The sequence below is a fragment of the Crotalus tigris genome, unplaced genomic scaffold (assembly GCF_016545835.1).
Source record: "Crotalus tigris isolate CLP2741 ecotype Arizona unplaced genomic scaffold, ASM1654583v1 scf7180000017833.3397121, whole genome shotgun sequence".
NCBI lineage: Eukaryota > Metazoa > Chordata > Lepidosauria > Squamata > Viperidae > Crotalus > Crotalus tigris.
This window is the reverse complement of record NW_024096661.1, coordinates 2,603,058-2,621,720: the sequence shown is the minus strand read 5'-3', so window position 1 is coordinate 2,621,720 and position 18,663 is coordinate 2,603,058. Positions and strand designations below refer to the sequence as shown.

General features: G+C 37.4%; 1 protein-coding gene across 8 annotated transcripts in view; it reads left to right on the top strand.

Annotated features, from left to right (window-relative positions):
• Window positions 1-636: 636 nt before the first annotated feature.
• The window catches only part of MAP3K7 (mitogen-activated protein kinase kinase kinase 7), a 32,208-nt gene continuing 14,181 nt past the window's right edge, over window positions 637-18,663 (top strand). For 2 of the 8 annotated variants that reach the window (XM_039343147.1, XM_039343146.1), the window contains exons 1-11: window positions 884-2,623; window positions 4,966-5,076; window positions 8,260-8,325; window positions 8,906-8,951; window positions 9,701-9,839; window positions 11,032-11,156; window positions 12,091-12,219; window positions 13,650-13,780; window positions 14,968-15,049; window positions 15,406-15,557; window positions 16,157-16,316. In XM_039343147.1, the coding sequence (XP_039199081.1) occupies window positions 2,534-2,623; window positions 4,966-5,076; window positions 8,260-8,325; window positions 8,906-8,951; window positions 9,701-9,839; window positions 11,032-11,156; window positions 12,091-12,219; window positions 13,650-13,780; window positions 14,968-15,049; window positions 15,406-15,557; window positions 16,157-16,316 (1,231 nt within the window). In that variant the 5' untranslated portion in view covers window positions 884-2,533. Of the gene's footprint in view, window positions 2,624-4,965; window positions 5,077-8,259; window positions 8,326-8,905; window positions 8,952-9,700; window positions 9,840-11,031; window positions 11,157-12,090; window positions 12,220-13,649; window positions 13,781-14,967; window positions 15,050-15,405; window positions 15,558-16,156; window positions 16,323-18,663 lie in introns of all 8 variants that reach the window. The other 6 variants (XM_039343142.1, XM_039343144.1, XM_039343140.1 and 3 more) reach the window with 6 other exon arrangements.

The window sequence follows — 18,663 nt, the reverse complement described above, 5'->3', positions numbered from 1 at the left end:
CATTTTTCCTAATCTTGTTGGTGGCAAGTGCCATCTATAGAACATTTTATATAAATTTTCTTTATATGAAGCTGACATTGTCAATTTATAGTTTCTTTCCCACGAACTTTGCCACTTCTCTAAGTCTATATTATATACAAAATTCTTTGCCCATGCTATCATCGTCTCTTTTACTTGTTCATCCTCCATTTTTAAATTTAATAAGAAATTAATTTAATCTTCTTTTAAAACCCCTTCTTTATATTCAGCTATCTTCCAAAAAACCCTACATATCTAAACAAAATAAAACTCTGGAGGTGGTTAGTAAACTAAGATCCCAGCTCCATCTTGTTTATACATTGGTTCCTTTCTTGGCTAGTTTTTTTTTTTGTTGTTGTTAATTTTAATGTTTTAACTTTTAATGTTTCATGTTTTAATGTTGTTTTAGTTCTGTTTTATGTTGTAAGTTGCAGTTACTCTGCAGTAAAAAAAAGAAAAGGAAACAAAAGGAGAAAGGAAAGGCCAATACTGGGGAAAAGAACTTGCATTACAAATTTTTCACTTGTTGTGACAAGGTTCCATAAGGCTATTCTCACATTGACTTTATTATTCATTGGTGATGGGAACAACCTCATTTGAACTTCTCCAGTTTTGCCACAAAATTACACTGAGCTCCATCTTTCAATGTTATTGCCAGGGGTCTTAAAGTGCAGTTGAATCTTTGCTACATAAAAATGTCATTCTTTCATAAGATTGATAATTCAATGTCAATTTTTTTAAAATAGTTGGGGCATAGGAGGGATGTGGGAAGAAGCAGGAGAAAGCCCTGAAAATATGTTTGCAAGCCCTTCCCACCCAAAAGATTGCTTTCCCCCTTTTTCATTACAGGGATGCAGGTATAGTGATCTTCTGAAGGTCCCTATCCCTGTAACAATTTATCTCCGACCTAGCTCTTTTGTCAGGGCGATCTAGCAGGGATGTGGGCATTGTGGGAAGAAGGTAGCTCTGTTCCTAAGCCTGCAATCCATCTTTTGCTCCATCCTACAACCTCTTTCCTCCCTTAAGCTGGGTTGATTCTGGACAAGGGGCATAGCAGCCTCCCCAAAGAACTCGATTTTAACTCAACAATTGTAAAGATTTACTACCGTACACCTTTTGTTCATAGTCCCCAAGCGAAAGAAAGCAGCCAACTCCTTTTTGCTATTGGCGGTTGATACAAGGAGGGCGGAAAAGGAAACCGGGGCCTCAGCCAATCATTGCACTGAAATTCTTCCACATAAGGGACAGCAGCGATAATTCTCTGCTCAAGGCTGCGTGGTTTGGGTTGACGTGCTTTCTGCCAGCTCAGTAGTGGCGAGAAAGAACAACCGGAGGTGGGCGAAAGGAGTTTAGTTTTCTCACTGGACCAGGAAGCTTTGAGTCAGCCAGTCTGTCTCAGCCCTTTTCCCTCCCGCATAACATTGTTGCTGAAGATCTTAAAGTAAACAAAAGACCCTCTCTGAGCTTTCAGAGAAAGGCAATGCCGAAATTAAAAGTCCCGTGGCTTTTCATTCTTCCCCGACTGCGAGGAGAAAAATTCCTTCTGCCTCTTTCGCCGCCTCTTCCCCAAGTCGAAATGGGGAAACAGGCGAAAACCGAGGCGCTCGTCCTAAGAGGATGCAGGGTTAGAAAAGCGGCGGCAGCAGCGCTTGCCAGTCTCTCGCCTCCCGAGCTGGCGCTAAAGCAACCCGCCGAGCAGGGGGGAGTAGCGGCGACGGCTTTTTTTCTGCCGCCCCTCACTTGCTCAGCCTTCGCTGCCGCTGAAGCGGACCCTCCGGCCCCTTTCCACAACAAGGGAGAACTCCGTGTGTCCAGAATCGCGTTTCCCGCTCCCGGCCTCTCTTGGCGGCCTCTGGGAGGTAGCAAAGGAGGAAGGCGGCGCAGTTTCAGGAAGAGGGAGGCGGGGAGGGAGGAAGAGGCGGGCCGCCGTTCCTGCTACCAGGCCGCGGTCCTGGTCGGGCCTTTTGCTGGCGGAGCAAGAAGGGGGGACCGGAGCCCCAAAGGTGGAGAAAAGAGCTGGCTGGTCCCTTCCCATACAACTTCCCCAATGTCAGACTCGGCGGCTGCACCGGCGGCTGAGCTCTGAGCGGCGGCTCCCATCTTTCCCCATTCAACTCTCCCCTTCCTCTTGATCTTTTTTTTTTTTTTTCCCCTGCTTGCAGGGGCGCGACTCCCAAACTGCGACCCCGGAAAGACCGCGGCCTGCCCGGTCAAAAAAAAGAAACGGAGAAGGGAGTCCGGGCTCGGTTTCTGCGTGAGTCACAAAATGACGAGCCGGGACCCCCCGGCCTGGACTTCCCGGCGGCCCCAATAAAGCCCGGGCGGAACAGCCTCGTATGAGGCTATTCCGCGGCCCAGGGGGTGCCTCCGCCAGGCCCTCCTTCCCCTGCTGTGGTGGTCGCTGAGCAGAGGAGCCGGAGACGCAGGCTGGCGAGGGGAGCCCCTCGAGGTCCGCCTGGGTCCCTTCCACCCCGTCAGACGCGCCCCCTTCTTGCACCCGGTGGGAAGGGAAGGCATGTCTTCTCCCAGCTCCGTGGACATGATTGAAACCCCCCCGGTGCTCAACTTTGAAGAAATCGACTACAAAGAGATAGAGGTGGAAGAGGTGAGAAGGTCTGCGAGGGTGGGAGGGAGGGGGGAAGCTTGTCCCTGGGGTCCTAAACGTCACTCTTCTGGAGAAACTCCTGTATTTCAAAGAAACTTGCTCAGATGTCTGTGTATCTCTGCGATCTTGATTTGGAAGAAATGTCTGCTCGGTATATTGGGAATGTCTCTTGAAGAAAGGTAACATTGCAAAAATGCCACAGCTCAGGGATGCCTTGACTTGGGTTTTTCTCAGTTGACCCAAGATGGACACAAGCCAATTGTTTCCATTGGTGAAGAAAAGATATTCAGGATAATGGCACTACCTACAGTGCAAAATGTTGACCGCAGGACAAAAAGATTTAGATATAAATTCACACTTAGGAAGCTCACTAGATAATAGTGAGCCTCTATCTCTCCAGAGAGAAAAATTGAGTTAAAAATTGCAACACCACCACAGGCCCAATGGGCTTTATTTAAGCTCCAGGGCTAGGCTTTTATCCTAAAACCTAGTTTTAAAGTTAACCTGTTGCAAATTGGTATGATTGAACAGACAAAAAAAACTCCATATTGCCCTTACTAGTTGCAGTTCCTATCATGAAAATTGTTTTATCTTGCAGTTCTTTAAGCATATATCTAAAACTTGTAATTTTTAAAGACAGTAGTTGTATGTCCTACGGAAATAAGTGGAAACTGCTTAAAACTATATCTGCATATTGGTTTCATCATTCAAAATGATTCCAGAATTATGTATGATTAAGTATTTTTTTAGACAGATCTAATCAATAATCTCCAAATCTCTTTTCTGCAAGGAAAGTGATACCAAGGAAGATCTTAGTAATGGCATTTGTGTTTGTGAAGTCACACTTAAATATAAATTGTATTTTGCATATCTGATAGTAAATCTTTTAAACTGTACAATAATGTAGAATTAATAAATGATATAAGAAAAGCTTGTTTTTAATAAAAAGGTTTTTCTTTTCTACTTGTTTTAAAAGCTGCAGATTGGTTGTTTTAACACTACTAAAATTTGTAGCTTATAATGTTATCCTACAATATTAATATTGTTAAAAGTGTTCATCGGTTGTGTTACCTTCTCCATATTGAATTTGGAAATGTTAGTATCATCTAAGCCAGTGATGGCGAACCTTTTAGAGACCGAGTGCCAAAAAAACTGGCCCCGCCCCTGCTCTGCCCCCCCATCCCCCACCCCGCCTACCCGCAGGGCCCCTCACCGCCTCCAGGGCCCGCCGCAGATCGCCCAGGCAGCCCAGCAGTGCTATGGCAGTCATGCCCTCTGCCTGCACCCTGCAGCATCATCTGTGCACAATGGGGTGTGAGGGCAGTCTTGTCTACGCTGCCTGGCTGCCATGTCCTTGACTGCGCTGATCCGCGTGGGCCACACTCAGGGACGACTCTCCTTCAGGTGGGCTGCTGGAGAGGAAGGGGTCACAGGGGGAGGCTGGGGCAATGGCACGTGTGCCCACAAACAGGGCTCCGAGTGCCGCCTCTGGCACCCGTGCCATAGGTTCGCCACCACTGATTTAAGCCCATATGAAGAAATGGTATCTTTTAAAAAAGTAGTTATGTCTTATAATAATGGTACTACCAATAAAATTTTATAGAAAAAGCTCTATGGAGGTATATATTTTGCTACGTCAAGTGTGATGCTCCTTTTCTTGTAAAGATACACTCCCATGAAATATTTTTGGTGAGTATATCTCATTAGACTCTGTGGGATTTAGCTTTTCTGTCTGGGCTGAATGACCTGGTGGCTAGGTACACACATCATGCCAATTTGTTTGGATTTCATTTTGTGAGATGTGAGAACCAGGCCACTATTGCTTATTCAATAAATTATGCCTAAGCCTTGGTTTGATATAAAATGTGAATATAATGTTAATTTCACACCACCTGAGTTGCAATTTCCCCTATGCATACATTTTAAATCCACAGTAAATAGTGGCTAACAGAAATTAGATATTTTTTGTTAAGCTCCATACTCAATGTATAAGAGAAAAGAAGAAGGCTTTGATTCAGATATTTCCAGCATGCTCCTCTCTTCTAAGGTTCTTTTTAGGTATATTTCTAGACATCATAAAAAAATCTTATTCAACCTATCAACTGTGTAAAGTAAGTAAAACCCTATGATTTTTTTTACCAAAACTGAAAATTGCCAAATGCCTAGCAGGCTATTGTGAAGAACTTTTCAAAGTTGACAAGTTATAAGTTTGGATAGACCTTTTGCAAACTATAAATATGTATTTTTCTATGACAATGTAGAATATTAAGAAAAGGATTAATGGAGACAGTGCAAGTTGTTTTAATAGTTATTTCAAAATCTCCAATTGTCTTTTTATTTAGGTTGTTGGACGAGGAGCCTTTGGAGTAGTTTGCAAAGCAAAATGGCGAGGAAAAGATGTGGCCATTAAACAAATAGAAAGTGAATCTGAACGAAAAGCCTTCATTGTAGAGGTATAATTTCACTTTAGAATTTGTTCAAAAGAATTCGATAGGTACCAGAATAATTTTTAATAAAGGATGTACAGTAAAAATTGTACTATCTGTAAGTTGCAATTAGAACTGATATTATTAGTTCCTGGATTTATACAGGGGATGTTTTTTATATACATGGTATTTTTGAAATGAATTTGGGTTATGGCAGACATGTCAAACACAAGGCCCGGGAGCCGGATGCGGCCCGCGACGTCGTTTCATGTGGCCCGTGAAGCCATCCTGGAAACAATGAGGGAGTGGACCCCACTGCCTTGGCCCTGGCCCTGGCCGGCTGGGAGCCAATATACAATTTTGTGGTGGCCATCTATGCTGAAATACATTCAGTCTTAGCTCCACAAGGCCATCTGGAAACAGCGAGGAAACAGCCCCTGCCGCATCGGCCCAGTCTCCTGGGTGCATGCTCACCCTTTGTGAGGAATGAAGAAATGCACCATTGCCTGGAAGTGGCCAGCAAATGGCCCTCGCCTACTTCACTTATCCAGCTTGATGAGCTCTGGGGGAGGGGTTTCGGCAGGCTCTTCCAGTGAACCATGCCTTGGCACTTGCCCCGGTCCCACCTCCCTCTGCCAGAGACCCTCAGATCTGTCCCAGTCCTGCTCAGGCCCCCACAGACACCCTTGATGCGAACAATGTAGAGCTGCCATGCCCCACAGTAGGCCACACCCACTCCAGCCATGCCCACCCAGTAGGCCACGTCCACTCTGGCCATACCTACCCGGCCCCCCCGAGGACAACCGCAGTGCTGATGCGGCCCTCAATGAAATTGAGTTTGACACCCCTGAGTTATGGATAAGAGAGTGAACTCGGAATCACAGTTCAAGAGATCACTGAACCGCACACTCCCTGGGTTCTTTTCTTTTGGGATACTGCATTTTCTAAGTGATATCAGCATGGGCTCTTAAGTATTCTGCTTCTTTGGTCATACTGACCCAAGCAAGTTAATATTTCCCCTTTTATTTTCAATATGTGCAGAAATCAGTCTTCTCTTCTTCTTCCTAGTGATTTGATATACTTAGTACTAGAACTGAACATTTATAACTAATTCACACAGAATGTATGAACATGACAATACTTGATTTATGTTATAAATAACAAATGTCATTTTTCCAGTGACTCCATTTAGGATCACCATAATCATAATTTTCAAGTACACCTGAAATTGTTCAAGCAGCTTATCCACTAGGAATAAATCATGTTGCTTATATACTGCTTAACATCTATGAGTGAGCTACTTCCTTTCCATCAAATGTGAAGTGTATGTTCAAAGGGCGATTGCTTCTTAGGTTATTGAGCAGAGGCATTATTTAAAATTACATTCAGTAAAAAAGTTGAATATATTTAGGTTGACTTCTAGGGCAGAACTTTCTGATAGGAAGTACTAATGCATACATCTTACACTTAAAGCTATCCAATAAATTCTGTTCCTTTCTGTCTAATATTTATGAGTACTTTATTATCATGCCATTAAGTTAATTGATATTTTAAAAGGATTAGGATTATATTGTGCTTTGGATTTGAAAGTAAAATGTGTTTCAGGACGTGCAGAGGCAGAAATATAGAGCTCATAGAGCAGCTTTGGCTAGTCAGTGTTTGTCTTTTGGCTAGTGTTTGTCTTTTAAAAAAAAAACACTCAAAAAGAATTAATGAACTGTCCCAGAAACCACATACTACATAAAAGAAAATACATCCAGCAGGGGCTCTGTCTTCATTTTATGCAAAGTCTGGGAGAATAGCTAGAGGTCTTTAAAAACTTCCTGAATGAGGCCCATTTGGATCTCTACAAGGATATCATTCTAGAGGGCAGATACTGCAGCAGAAAAGACACAGATATTCTTGGTTTAAGGAGCTGCAAATGGAATCTATGGTTCTATTTTTAAAAAACTTTTTTTTTTGCTTTCAAAACTGAAACTTCACAACTCTAATACATATATACATATGTAATAAAACCATCTGTGCAAAAGTTTATTTTAAATTTATGTGAAGCAAATTGCTGAATCTGAGGCACTTATCTCTTTTTAGCATCTTAAGCTTACAAATTCAGCATCAACCAAACACAGTATGCTGTTGATCTGATTAGGTATAAATGTACATTTGATTTGATCTAAGTCAAAACTGATCGCCTGAGTGTATCTTTTTTTTTCCCCAGCCACAGTAAGGATTCATACTTTAACTTTTTTCCATTATAGAAGACAAAAATCAATTTTGTTTATATTCATAAAAATAGTGAGAAGGATTTTTGTTACTCTGAATGCCTCAAAAAAATAATGGAATGAAGCCACTCCTTCCTTAAATCTTTTGGCAGTCTGAAAGGTGCCCATTCCAGAAGTTTGCTTTGTACTTGAGTTTGCAGAAGTTCAGAATCAGAAATACAGTACTGAATGAAGTGAAAGGCTGTCTTGAAATTATCTGGACTTGAAAGAAGGCATATGATCTATCATTTCCTCTTGATAATAAGCCAAGTATTCCTAGTCTTCCAAATTCTTTGTTGGAAATTTGTGGATGTAGGAGAATCTTTCTATGTCAGTGTTTCTCAACCTTGACAATTTTAAGGCATGTGGACTTCAACTCCCAGAATTCCACAGCCAGCATTGCTGGCTGTGGAATTCTGGGAGTTGAAGTCCACATGCTTTAAAATTGTCAAGGTTGAGAAACACTGATCTATGTGATGCTGTAGTTTATAAAGCAATTGTACTACAGCATTCTCCCAAGATAGAACTGATAAATATATTTCTGGAATCAAGTATAGATCCTGTTGATTATATCCTGATGCTACGTATGATATGCTCCCAGCGAAGATAATAGATTGATGGCAGATGAAAATCATAGAGAACATTGTTGAATTGAAATATAAACCAAGGTAGTATCATCATAGGCATTTAACAATCACATCTGATGAATTAGCATATCCATATCCTCTTAGAGAGTGACAATTTGCCCAGGAACTTTTCAGAAATTCTTTTTAAAAGGTAGCTTCTGTATTAGCCAATGCACTCTGACTAATTTAAACATGGAACTGACATGCTGCTCTTTCCTATTTGTGTGCAGAATATTATATATCATTAAACTGCTTTTTATGATCATTTATATAAAGAAAGGTTTTATTTAAGAGAACTTTAAATACATTTCTTTTTAAAATTTCAGCTTCGACAGTTGTCACGTGTGAATCATCCTAATATCGTCAAGTTATATGGAGCTTGTTTAAATCCAGTAAGTAGCAACTTTTGGACTCCACAGTCTCTTTATTTAAGTAAAATATCTGTGCCTGTTTTAATTTTATTTGGCTTATTTACATATTCTAAGTTGAGTTTTTCATTTATGAGAAAAGCAGACCTTTCGCATTCAGTTTGAAATATACAGGTTTCCAGTTTCCATTCCACCTTTGTTCTACAGATTTATTGATCAGTGTTTCGCTATTCTATTCTGGTTCTAAATTAAATGAAGAGCTGCTTAAATTTATTTCTTAATCAGCATGCATAAATGTTAATGACTGAAACATATTGTAGATGGTCACAAGAGTATTATCATGATTTTTAATATGTGTTAATGTGCATATGCAATTATGTACTTGAATAAAGCAGAAAAGAAGAAGAAAAAAAGAAACAATTACAGCTCTGACCAAATCTGTATATGTAGTTGTTTCTGCACAGTCTCAGGAGTAAAACAGAATTATATATTATTAAAATAAGATGGGAGTATTTCATAGGAATCCTTGTTCTAAATACTTCTTTCATATTAAAAAAATAATAAATTGGTCTTCTAACTTTGCTTGTGCTTTTTTCCTCATTAGGTATGTCTCGTAATGGAATATGCTGAAGGAGGTTCTCTCTATAATGGTAAGCATCATTTTTGAACTGCATTGTTCAGAACACTGCCTAAAGTTTTGCCATCTCATTTTATGTTAATGCATTATTGTATAACTTTCTTATTCATTATAATAATGTAATGACACTGACTGTTCTGGGTTGAATTTTATTGTTACACTTACAGCTTTTGTTAAGCATCATGGTCTGGCTGATGCAGCAAGTGGTACACTGGATAAATTGATAGATCGATGGATAGATTTAGATTTTTACCCAATTCAGGTTGAAACAATTCCTTTAAAATAAAGCTGACTATTTTTTTTTTCCTATTGGGGTTGACAGGCTGACAGGCATTGTAGTGATGACTCAGCAGCAAATGAGATTAAGACAAAAATAAATCAAATATTATTAACATGCTCAACAGATATTGCAAATCAGTTGGAATACAAAGAAGGGGGTAGTCAGAAATTAAATATTTACCTATATTGTTTTTAAGATTTTTTTTTCTTTCTTTTTTATATATATATTATAAACAGATTATTTTTCTGGTCACACATTTAATCATTTTCCCTTTTAGTCATACTGAACATTACAATTTGTAACAACGTTTGGAGGTCTCTGATGGGTGCACCCAAGATTTTTGTTATAGAAGCATAGGAACAAAAATTACTTCTGCTGTGTACTTTGTAAGTCAGGGAGCACATTTCAGAAGTAACATTCCCGTTTTATGTCTCCTGTAATGTACAATAAAATTCTTTTTAGTTTGTATCTTTGTTTTTCAGTCCTACATGGTGCTGAGCCTCTACCTTATTATACTGCTGCACATGCAATGAGTTGGTGTTTACAATGTTCCCAAGGAGTAGCATACCTTCACAGCATGAAACCAAAAGCACTCATTCACAGGGACCTAAAACCACCAAAGTAGGTTTTCAAGAACTCTGTAAGACACTTAAAGGCGTTTTTCTAATAAGCCTAGAGAAAGAACATTGTGGTCTGTAATAGTAATTCTCAGATGCAATATAAGTTATTTGAATGTTATGTAAATAATCTACTATATTTTACCAGCACTCAGGGGTATGATTTTTATTTTTTTATGAAATTTATATACTGCCCGTCTCACTATCAAGCAACCTTTGATAAACTTGATAATCAGCTGTAATAACTGCAAGAGATCTAATGCTTGTTACTTTATAATATTGTGATTAAAATTAATAACACTGATGCATTAGACTTAGATAACAAGCTGGCAGTCTTTCAGTTGAAATATGAAAGGAGGAATTAGTTACAAAGGAAACACTGTTCAGGTTTATACTTTGGCCTGGATTGCTAAAAACAATGGGCATCTGATCTGTTAAGCAAAGTTACCTTGTTTGTGAAATACATTTTTATTATTATATTTAACACTCGGATAAATCACTTAGACATATTTTTTGTGTCGCTCACCAAATTAAAAGCAGAATAAAATAAAATATGAAATTATAATTTTAAACAGAGTGGGATGGACCTATCAAATGACTCATTGTCGCCAGGTGGGGTGTTCTCACTGAAAGGAGGATATTGCTTTTTTATTGTTTTTATATTGTTTTATTTTTTTATATCTAAGCCAGCCAGAATCACTGAGAATGAATTGGGCAGCATATACATTTTCTTGAATGAATGAATGACTGAATGAATGGTTAAAATTAAATATGGAGAAAAATAGTTGTTCCTGTAAAATCAGTCTTGATCTTGATACATTGCAGTTACTTGTTTTTGCATTCAGTAACAAATGGGTATAATTTAGCTCCATTCAATTTGATTATGTTGCACAATAGAATAAAAATTCCCTTCTCTTATGACACTAAAGCACAAAGTAATTTTTTCAGTGTTGACCTCTGTTTTCCCAAATTCACTTTTCTGACTTTTTTTTTTACAAATTACTAACAAAGATTGTCTATTTATGCCCTTTAAAAAGAAATATATTGTTTTTAATTACAGTAAAAGTCTTACTTTTCACTTTTGTATATTAAATCTACAGACACTGTGCATAAATTGCTTAGAGAATATTTTCTCTATTTCTTAACACTTCTGTTGGGAAAATACATACTGTAATTAAATTCTGTTTGATTTACAGTTTGCTCTTGGTGGCAGGAGGGACTGTTTTAAAAATATGTGATTTTGGTACAGCTTGTGATATTCAGACTCACATGACCAATAATAAGGGCAGTGCTGCTTGGATGGCACCCGAAGTTTTTGAAGGTAACAAAGTAATTTGAAGCTTACTACCATTCTCATATGTATTATGAGCATTAGTAATTTTTGTAGTAATTTTGGTACAGAGATTCATTTGGTGCAGATGAACTTTTCCCTGTTGTCTACAAAGGTATTTCAGAAGCCAGTAGAAAAGACACAGTCAACTGTCTAGTTATGATGTGACTTAAATTGTTGAAAGATTACCATTTAAATTAATGCAGTTTAAGAATCCTAATTTAAAGTATATAATTGGAATAGAATGACTTATATATGAAGTATTGAATCTGTTTCTGTTGTAATGTATACATATATGTAGCCCTATAATCACTGAATGGAAATATTATACTGGCTCAAAACTATTGAATTACAAACTTTCATTAGCACTGAAGTGCCTTTGGCTAAATTCTAAACAGTAAATATATTTTTCCGGTTTGTTTCAAAGAAGTAATATTCTTATTAAGAAAAATTCAATTCTTATACCAGAAAACTAAAAAAAAATACTAGAAAATATCAAATAAGATATTTGAAATCAACATTTTTCAAACTTTTTTTATTAATAAGTTAATTGATGTAAAATTTAAATCAAGTGAAAGTTGTATAAGGGGTATTGCATTCAGTATTACTATAAAACAGGGTTGTAGTGGCAATCAGTCACATATGATCATAAAGTTCCTCTCTTCTTGTACATTGTGAAATTGAAGAAAAATAGAGATGTTTTTTCATAGAACAACGTGTGCATGAATATGTAAGTCACTGGATTCACACCATATGTATTCTGTTGGAAAGCACATGTTTAAATCAACCTGTTTTATAGTATATTGAAGAATCAATTATAAAATTGGTTACAACAGATTAATTTACTTTTTTATTATAATTAAAAGAACACCTATACTCTTGTTAGTTTATTTTTTTTATTAAATGTATAAATGATCATTTCCAGGTAGCAATTACAGTGAAAAATGTGATGTATTCAGCTGGGGTATTATTCTTTGGGAGGTAATTACTCGCAGAAAACCTTTCGATGAGATTGGTGGTCCTGCTTTCCGGATCATGTGGGCAGTTCATAATGGTAAGCTGAAATTTTAAGTGAATTTTAAAATTTTAATTTTAATATTGTGAAATATTTGCGGCTAAATTTTGCCACTGATTTTCTATATAATACTCTAAATGTGCTGATGCAAAAAAGGGCATATAAAATATTTGTTTGCCTCCCCCATCTTCAATGTATAACTTTGGCTAACAGTTGTAGGGCTGCCTTAACATCCTGCCCTAATACCTGAGGAAACTGACAGGTCTCAGTGGTCTTCTGAAGAGCCACTCTAGACATGTTGGTGGCAAATCTGATTGTTCTAAGTTATTTTTTTGCCTCAGTTTCATAGAAAGCAGAGGCTAAAGTTTAATAAGAAAAAAAAATATTGAAATGCAAGCCCATCTTCTTGCCTCTTGTTATTTTATTTTATACTCCATCTTCATGCTTTTGTATATACTGGGGAGAGCTAAATATAAAAAGAGAGACTTTTTAATAAACTGGCTTTTGTTTTGAGTTTGAGGCAAAACAGCCTCATCCAAAATCTTCCATTCGTACATGTCCATGTTGGATCTCCCTTGAGGAGACTAACTGGCTCAGCAAATAATGCTCATGTATAAAAATAGTGCCCTCTTTATTCATTCAAAGATTACAAAAATAGATGGGTTGGTGTTTGTTATAACTACCATGTGTTCTTCCTTTATCACCTTTGCCAATATTAGCCAATAATGGCAGGGATGGAGTCAGTCCCCTACTGCTCTATTGGTTAAACTAGAAACATTTTGAGGGAGAAAACAGCATATTCATAATATTGGCACAGCCAGAGCAGTCTAACTGCCTTCTTTTGAGGATAGGACAGAACTATTTTTCCTCAAGCTATGGAACACAAATTCATCTTGCTTCAAGGTTGAAATACTTCAGTGTTTTGAAATGTAGTGCTTATATCCTACCCCTGATATAATAATATAGCAATATTATAATATAGTCATATTGTTCTTATTTTTGTTCTTCATATATGAGAGTAACAGTTTGAAAAAGAATGCATAACAAGTACACAAGTATATTTCTCCAGTCATTATCAGACTCCTATTTTCATTAATTCTAGTTGGACCAGCAACAAGAATTGTGGTCAAACAGTGACTGAAGGTTAAGCATTGCAAGCACTGCTGGTTTAGAGTAGGTCCAGCATTTGCTCATTTGAATGTGAAGTTCAGTTCAAATTTTGTTTTGGAAACTAGTCTTTTCTTCATTATGAGTAATTCAATAAAGGGTTAAAATATTTTTTTATGTTCAGGATTATGACAAGTTTTAATGTGTAAAGTGGGAAAGGGAAACAGAATAGCCAAATATTTTATTGTCCTAAGTCTTCAAGGATAGGTTAGTTCAGTAAAATTAGAGCCAAATAACTTCTTTGGAGATGCATATAATTCTTTAAAATGTTACTGCTTATAAACACTGCATATTTTTAATAGGTACACGGCCACCACTGATAAAAAATTTACCCAAACCTATTGAGAGCTTAATGACTCGCTGTTGGTCTAAAGATCCTTCACAGAGACCTTCCATGGAGGAAATAGTCAAAATAATGACACACTTGATGCAGGTATAATATTTAAATGTTAAATATTGCTGAAATAGACTGGTTTCTAGAAGAAATGTAAAATAGAAGGTATGAATTTGATAGAGTGAAAACAAGTTTTTGGAAGTGAGTAGAAAGAAGGCAATCTTTCATGGCCTTCTGAGGGACCTAAAATAGTTAACACAAAACAAAACACAATCTAGTGCTTTGTTCCAAAGTCAGACTTGTTTTCTTATTCCTGCCCTTTCTTTCTTTGACATAACTGTAAAAAGGAGTACTCTGAATTACTCTAAAATAATAGTAAAAGAAGAACAGGCAAGCGTTATATGGATTTTGTTTAACGAAGTCAGCGGTTCTCAACCTGTGGGTCGGGACCCCATTTGGGGTTGAACGATCATTTCACGGGGGTTGCCAAACAACGCAGTCCGCCATTTTTTTTCCCTTTTCCTTAGCTGTGCTACTCCCTTTTATTCTATTGGCTTTTGAAAGCCAATAGAATAGACTCTCTTGAATAGAGTCTAATTCTATTGGCTTTCAAAAGCCAATAGGAATTGTCCAGGCTGTCTCTGCCCTGCTGAGCCCGCCAAAAGTCCCATTCTGCAAACGGTGCTGAACCAGTTGAGTAGTCCTCGACTTACGACCGGTTGAGTAGTCCTCGACTTACGACCGGTTGGGGTCGCGGCATTAAAAAGGTTGAGAACCACTGAACTAAGTGTACTTCTGGTGCTGTAATCCAAAAAAGTGTTTAAAAGTGTGGCTCCTTAAAAAGCCAGAAAAATAAAATGATCTTGGTTAGATAGGCAAATTAACCAGAGGTCCCCTTGTTCAAATGAAGCTTTTCATTTGTACAGAAACAGAAATGTCTAATTCACTGTAGCCATACTAGAAGAAGAGTGTATTTTTATTGATAGACAATAAATATCATTTTTTTCAGTGCTGTAGATAAAAGAAAAAATTGCATTTGATTTAAAAACAAAAAGTAATAATATTTTAGCCCTTTTTGTTATTAAGTACCTTTTGGTAATTGCTTATTCTGGTAATTGCTTTCATGTTATAATTATTAAATAATAAATTCATTGATTAAATCACAACTTACAGCATTGTCTTGGAAACAAATTGAGCATATCAGCTTTTAGGTACTTTTCTTAAAACTGGTCCTTGTAATAAGGGAAGTTACAAGATTTTGTTAATATATTCTTCTTTCATTGCAGTATTTTCCAGGAGCTGATGAACCTCTACAGTATCCCTGTCAGTATTCTGATGAAGGCCAAAGCAACTCTGCTACTAGTACAGGTAATCAGGTTATATCAGTGTTTCTCAACCTTGACAATTTTAAGGCATGTGGACTTCAACTCCCAGAATTCCACAGCCAGCATTGCTGGCTGTGGAATTCTGGGAGTTGAAGTCCACATGCCTTAAAATTGTCAAGGTTGAGAAACACTGGGTTATATGTTCCAGATATCAAACTCATACATTTTAATTTTAAGCCAGGAAAGATAACCTTTTACTCGCAAGAAAACACATTATTAGTAGAAGAAGCTACAGGGCTGCAGGGCTGAGATTTATCGTTTATGGGGACATTGAGAATATTGCCAGTTTTTTAAAAGCACATAATCATAATTTAACCAAAATATTTTTAAAAATCATAGGTTCGTTTATGGACATGACCTCCACAAACACCAGTAACAAAAGTGATATCAACATAGAAGCAAATGATTTTCAAGGAACTGCTACAAATGACACCATTAAACGTTTGGAAACAAAACTGGCTCAACAGATGAAAAATTCAGCGAAGCAGGTGGTAAGAATGTAGAAATTTGTACTTGAGATAATTTATTTAGAAGCAAAATGGTATGATAATCCTTTATTTATAAAGTTGTGAGCAGGATGGCACCCTCAAATATCATTTTCCATCCTTAAAATAGACTGTCATAATTTTGGTAACCTCCTATCTACTATTGTTATTTGGCCTTAGCCACCCAAACCTTCTTCCAATTCCCACAAAACACAGAAGGAAATCGTAACTTCACCCATTTCAGAAACATTACAAAAACTTTGCTTTATCCATCGTGATCCTTTTGGCAACAAAAGAACATATTAAAAAAAACCTGCCACCCCTACAAGCAGAAGAAGATTTCCCCAGATATAAATGATATTAAGAATCTTCATGACTTTTTTTAAAGCTTAGAATTAAAAAAAAGACAGTATATATCAGCACAGGTTTCTTGTAATAATATGTAGGATTGCAAAATGTTGAAAGGTCCCTTACAGCTTTTCTCTTCCTATGTTGTTATATTTATAAGGTTTTCATAACATTTTCAGTATTAAAAGTGAAAAAAATATTCTAAATATGCTCTTCTTGTTTATTCCTGAAATCTGTACAATTATTTGTTTTTACAGGGAGAATCGGGCCGTTTGAGTTTACCTCCGTCTCGTGGTAGTAGTGTGGAGAGCTTGTCAGATGTTCGTGGGCGACCACAGTCAACTCATGTTTCAGGAGAAGGCAAGCGAATGAGTGCTGACATGTCAGAAATTGAAGCAAGAATTGCTGCTTCTGCAGGTAAAGGTATTATTTTTAAACTTCCCAAATGTTTTTAGGAGCACCTTTGGCATTTTGAGAGCATATTGTGTTCCTGCGCAATAGCTACAGTCCATGGCTGTTGCCACAAAAACTTGCCACCCCATAATACTCACATCTCTCCAAAACAAAGCAGTCAGACTCAAAGGAGATTAAGTTGTTGCAAAGTTGAAATATGAATTGCAAACCAGATAACTTTTTTTTTTAAGACTACAGTATTCTCCTTTAAATGCCAGTGTCACAGAAGCAAAATGATGAGAGCCAGAGACCAGAAACTTGATGGGGGGAAAAAAACAGAGTTTAAGGCAAAGATTGGAGTAACATTCCAAAATGCCAAATCTCATTTTTGCTCCATCAGAAATAAGCAAAATCAAAATGCTTGAAGAAGGTATATGTTTGAATTATATTATAAAATAACGATGGTACTAGAGTGTTTATGTTCTGTAGTATAATACAGGGGTCCCCAACTTCCGGTCCGCAGCATGCCAGCAAGCGGGCTGCACAAACAAGCAAAACTCCATCCTCGGGATGCAGGCAGTATTCAAAACCATATCCCCTCTGGTCCGTGGGAAAACCTTTCTCTATGGCACCGGTCCCTGTCCTTTTGGGCACTGAATTTTTCTATTTTTTGCGTCAGTAAGATATTTCTATTGAACCAGGCGTCTTCCACATTCTTTCTGTCCCTGAGTAGTAGATTATGGTTTTTGTATAACATTTTTAATTTTGCAAATGGTTGGTCATATTTCACTATTATTTGTCAATTGCCTGATCAAATTTATATGGCTGCCTACATTACAAGAAGTGACTCTAGGCAGTGTACCATTATAAGACAATTTTATCAATTTCTTTCAATTTAAGAGCTATGTATTTCTAATGTGAATTTATTATAACATAAACATGCCTTAATAAGATGGCTATAATGTTAATAAGGCTCAAAATTACAGGCTATCATATCAATAACAAAAATCAAAATTAGTTTATAATAATAGTCTTATCAATCTGTGTAGTGTATTTTAAATGATAGACAATGATTGACATTCAAAAACTATTAATGTGCCCTGAATAAGCAATCATTTCTTTTTATGAAGTAATTTTTCTGTTGTTTATGTCTAATGAACTATTGGCCAAACTTTCTAGAGGTTAATTAAATGCCTATCACTGAGATTTAGTCTTTTTTTTTTTATTCTAAGCGTAACAGTAGTGGGTAAATACGTAGAATGTCTTCATACTTCATTCCTGAGCAATCAACCAGTGATCCTTGTATCAGGTGCATCTCTTAATCAAATCCTGTTTGTAATTGATTAAATTGGGCAAAATTAAATGATCCAACCTTCTCAAGGCAGCCTGCTGAATGGGAAGGAGAAAATAGAATATTTTAAAGAATGAGAAAACAAGTGGGTTTCAGAGAAGTGAAAATTAAAGAAAACCCAATATATATATATATATATTTCTAGCCCTACCCCTTCATATCAGAAGTCCAACTGCATTGCACATTTTGTGGCTCCCAGACAATTGTTAAATATCTCAACTATCGTTTACCTTTGTTGTAAAGTATATAAAAGATGTGACTACTCACTAAGAAAAATATAGCAAATATATATATATACTGGAACTGTTTCTGATTTCTTATTCATTTTGACACCAACCTCTGACATTGGTGGTATATAGATAACAAAGATGAAAAGCAGTATTTTAGTGTTAAGATTGGACAGTTTTGGCAACATAAACAAGTAACATAATTACGGTAATAGGAGAAATTTCCAGATAAAGGATTTATATTCATATAAATCCGTAAGGAAACAAGTTTCTTGAATACTGCTTATCTAATAAAAAACATGCTCAGATTTGCCAAATAAATAAAAAAAATGTAGCTGGAATATTTTAAGAATAAATTATATTATATTAAAAGACCAGTGGAAGAAGCAAATCTCACTTGTGTGCTATTTTACAAATTGCTGAGAGTAAAGCAATTCACCTTATATCAGTGGTGGCGAACCTATGGCACGCATGTCAGAGCCTGCACTCAGAGCCCTCTCTGTGGGCACACACACCACCACTACTAGCAGCTCGCTCAGGCCCATTAGGCCACCGCCGCCCGGAGCAACAGCCCTGCCCAGCACAAAACATGCAAAACAGTCGGATAGCAAGCTCGAGTAGAGGTGTAAGAGCATCAAGGAGGCCATGCCTACCCAGTCTGCTGTGACTACCCTGGCCATGCCCACCCAGTGGGCCACACTCAGAGGGCTCCCTGAGGGAACCACAATGCTGATGTGGCCCTGGCACTTTGCAATAAATAAGTGGGTTTTGGATTGCGGTTTGGAAACTCGGT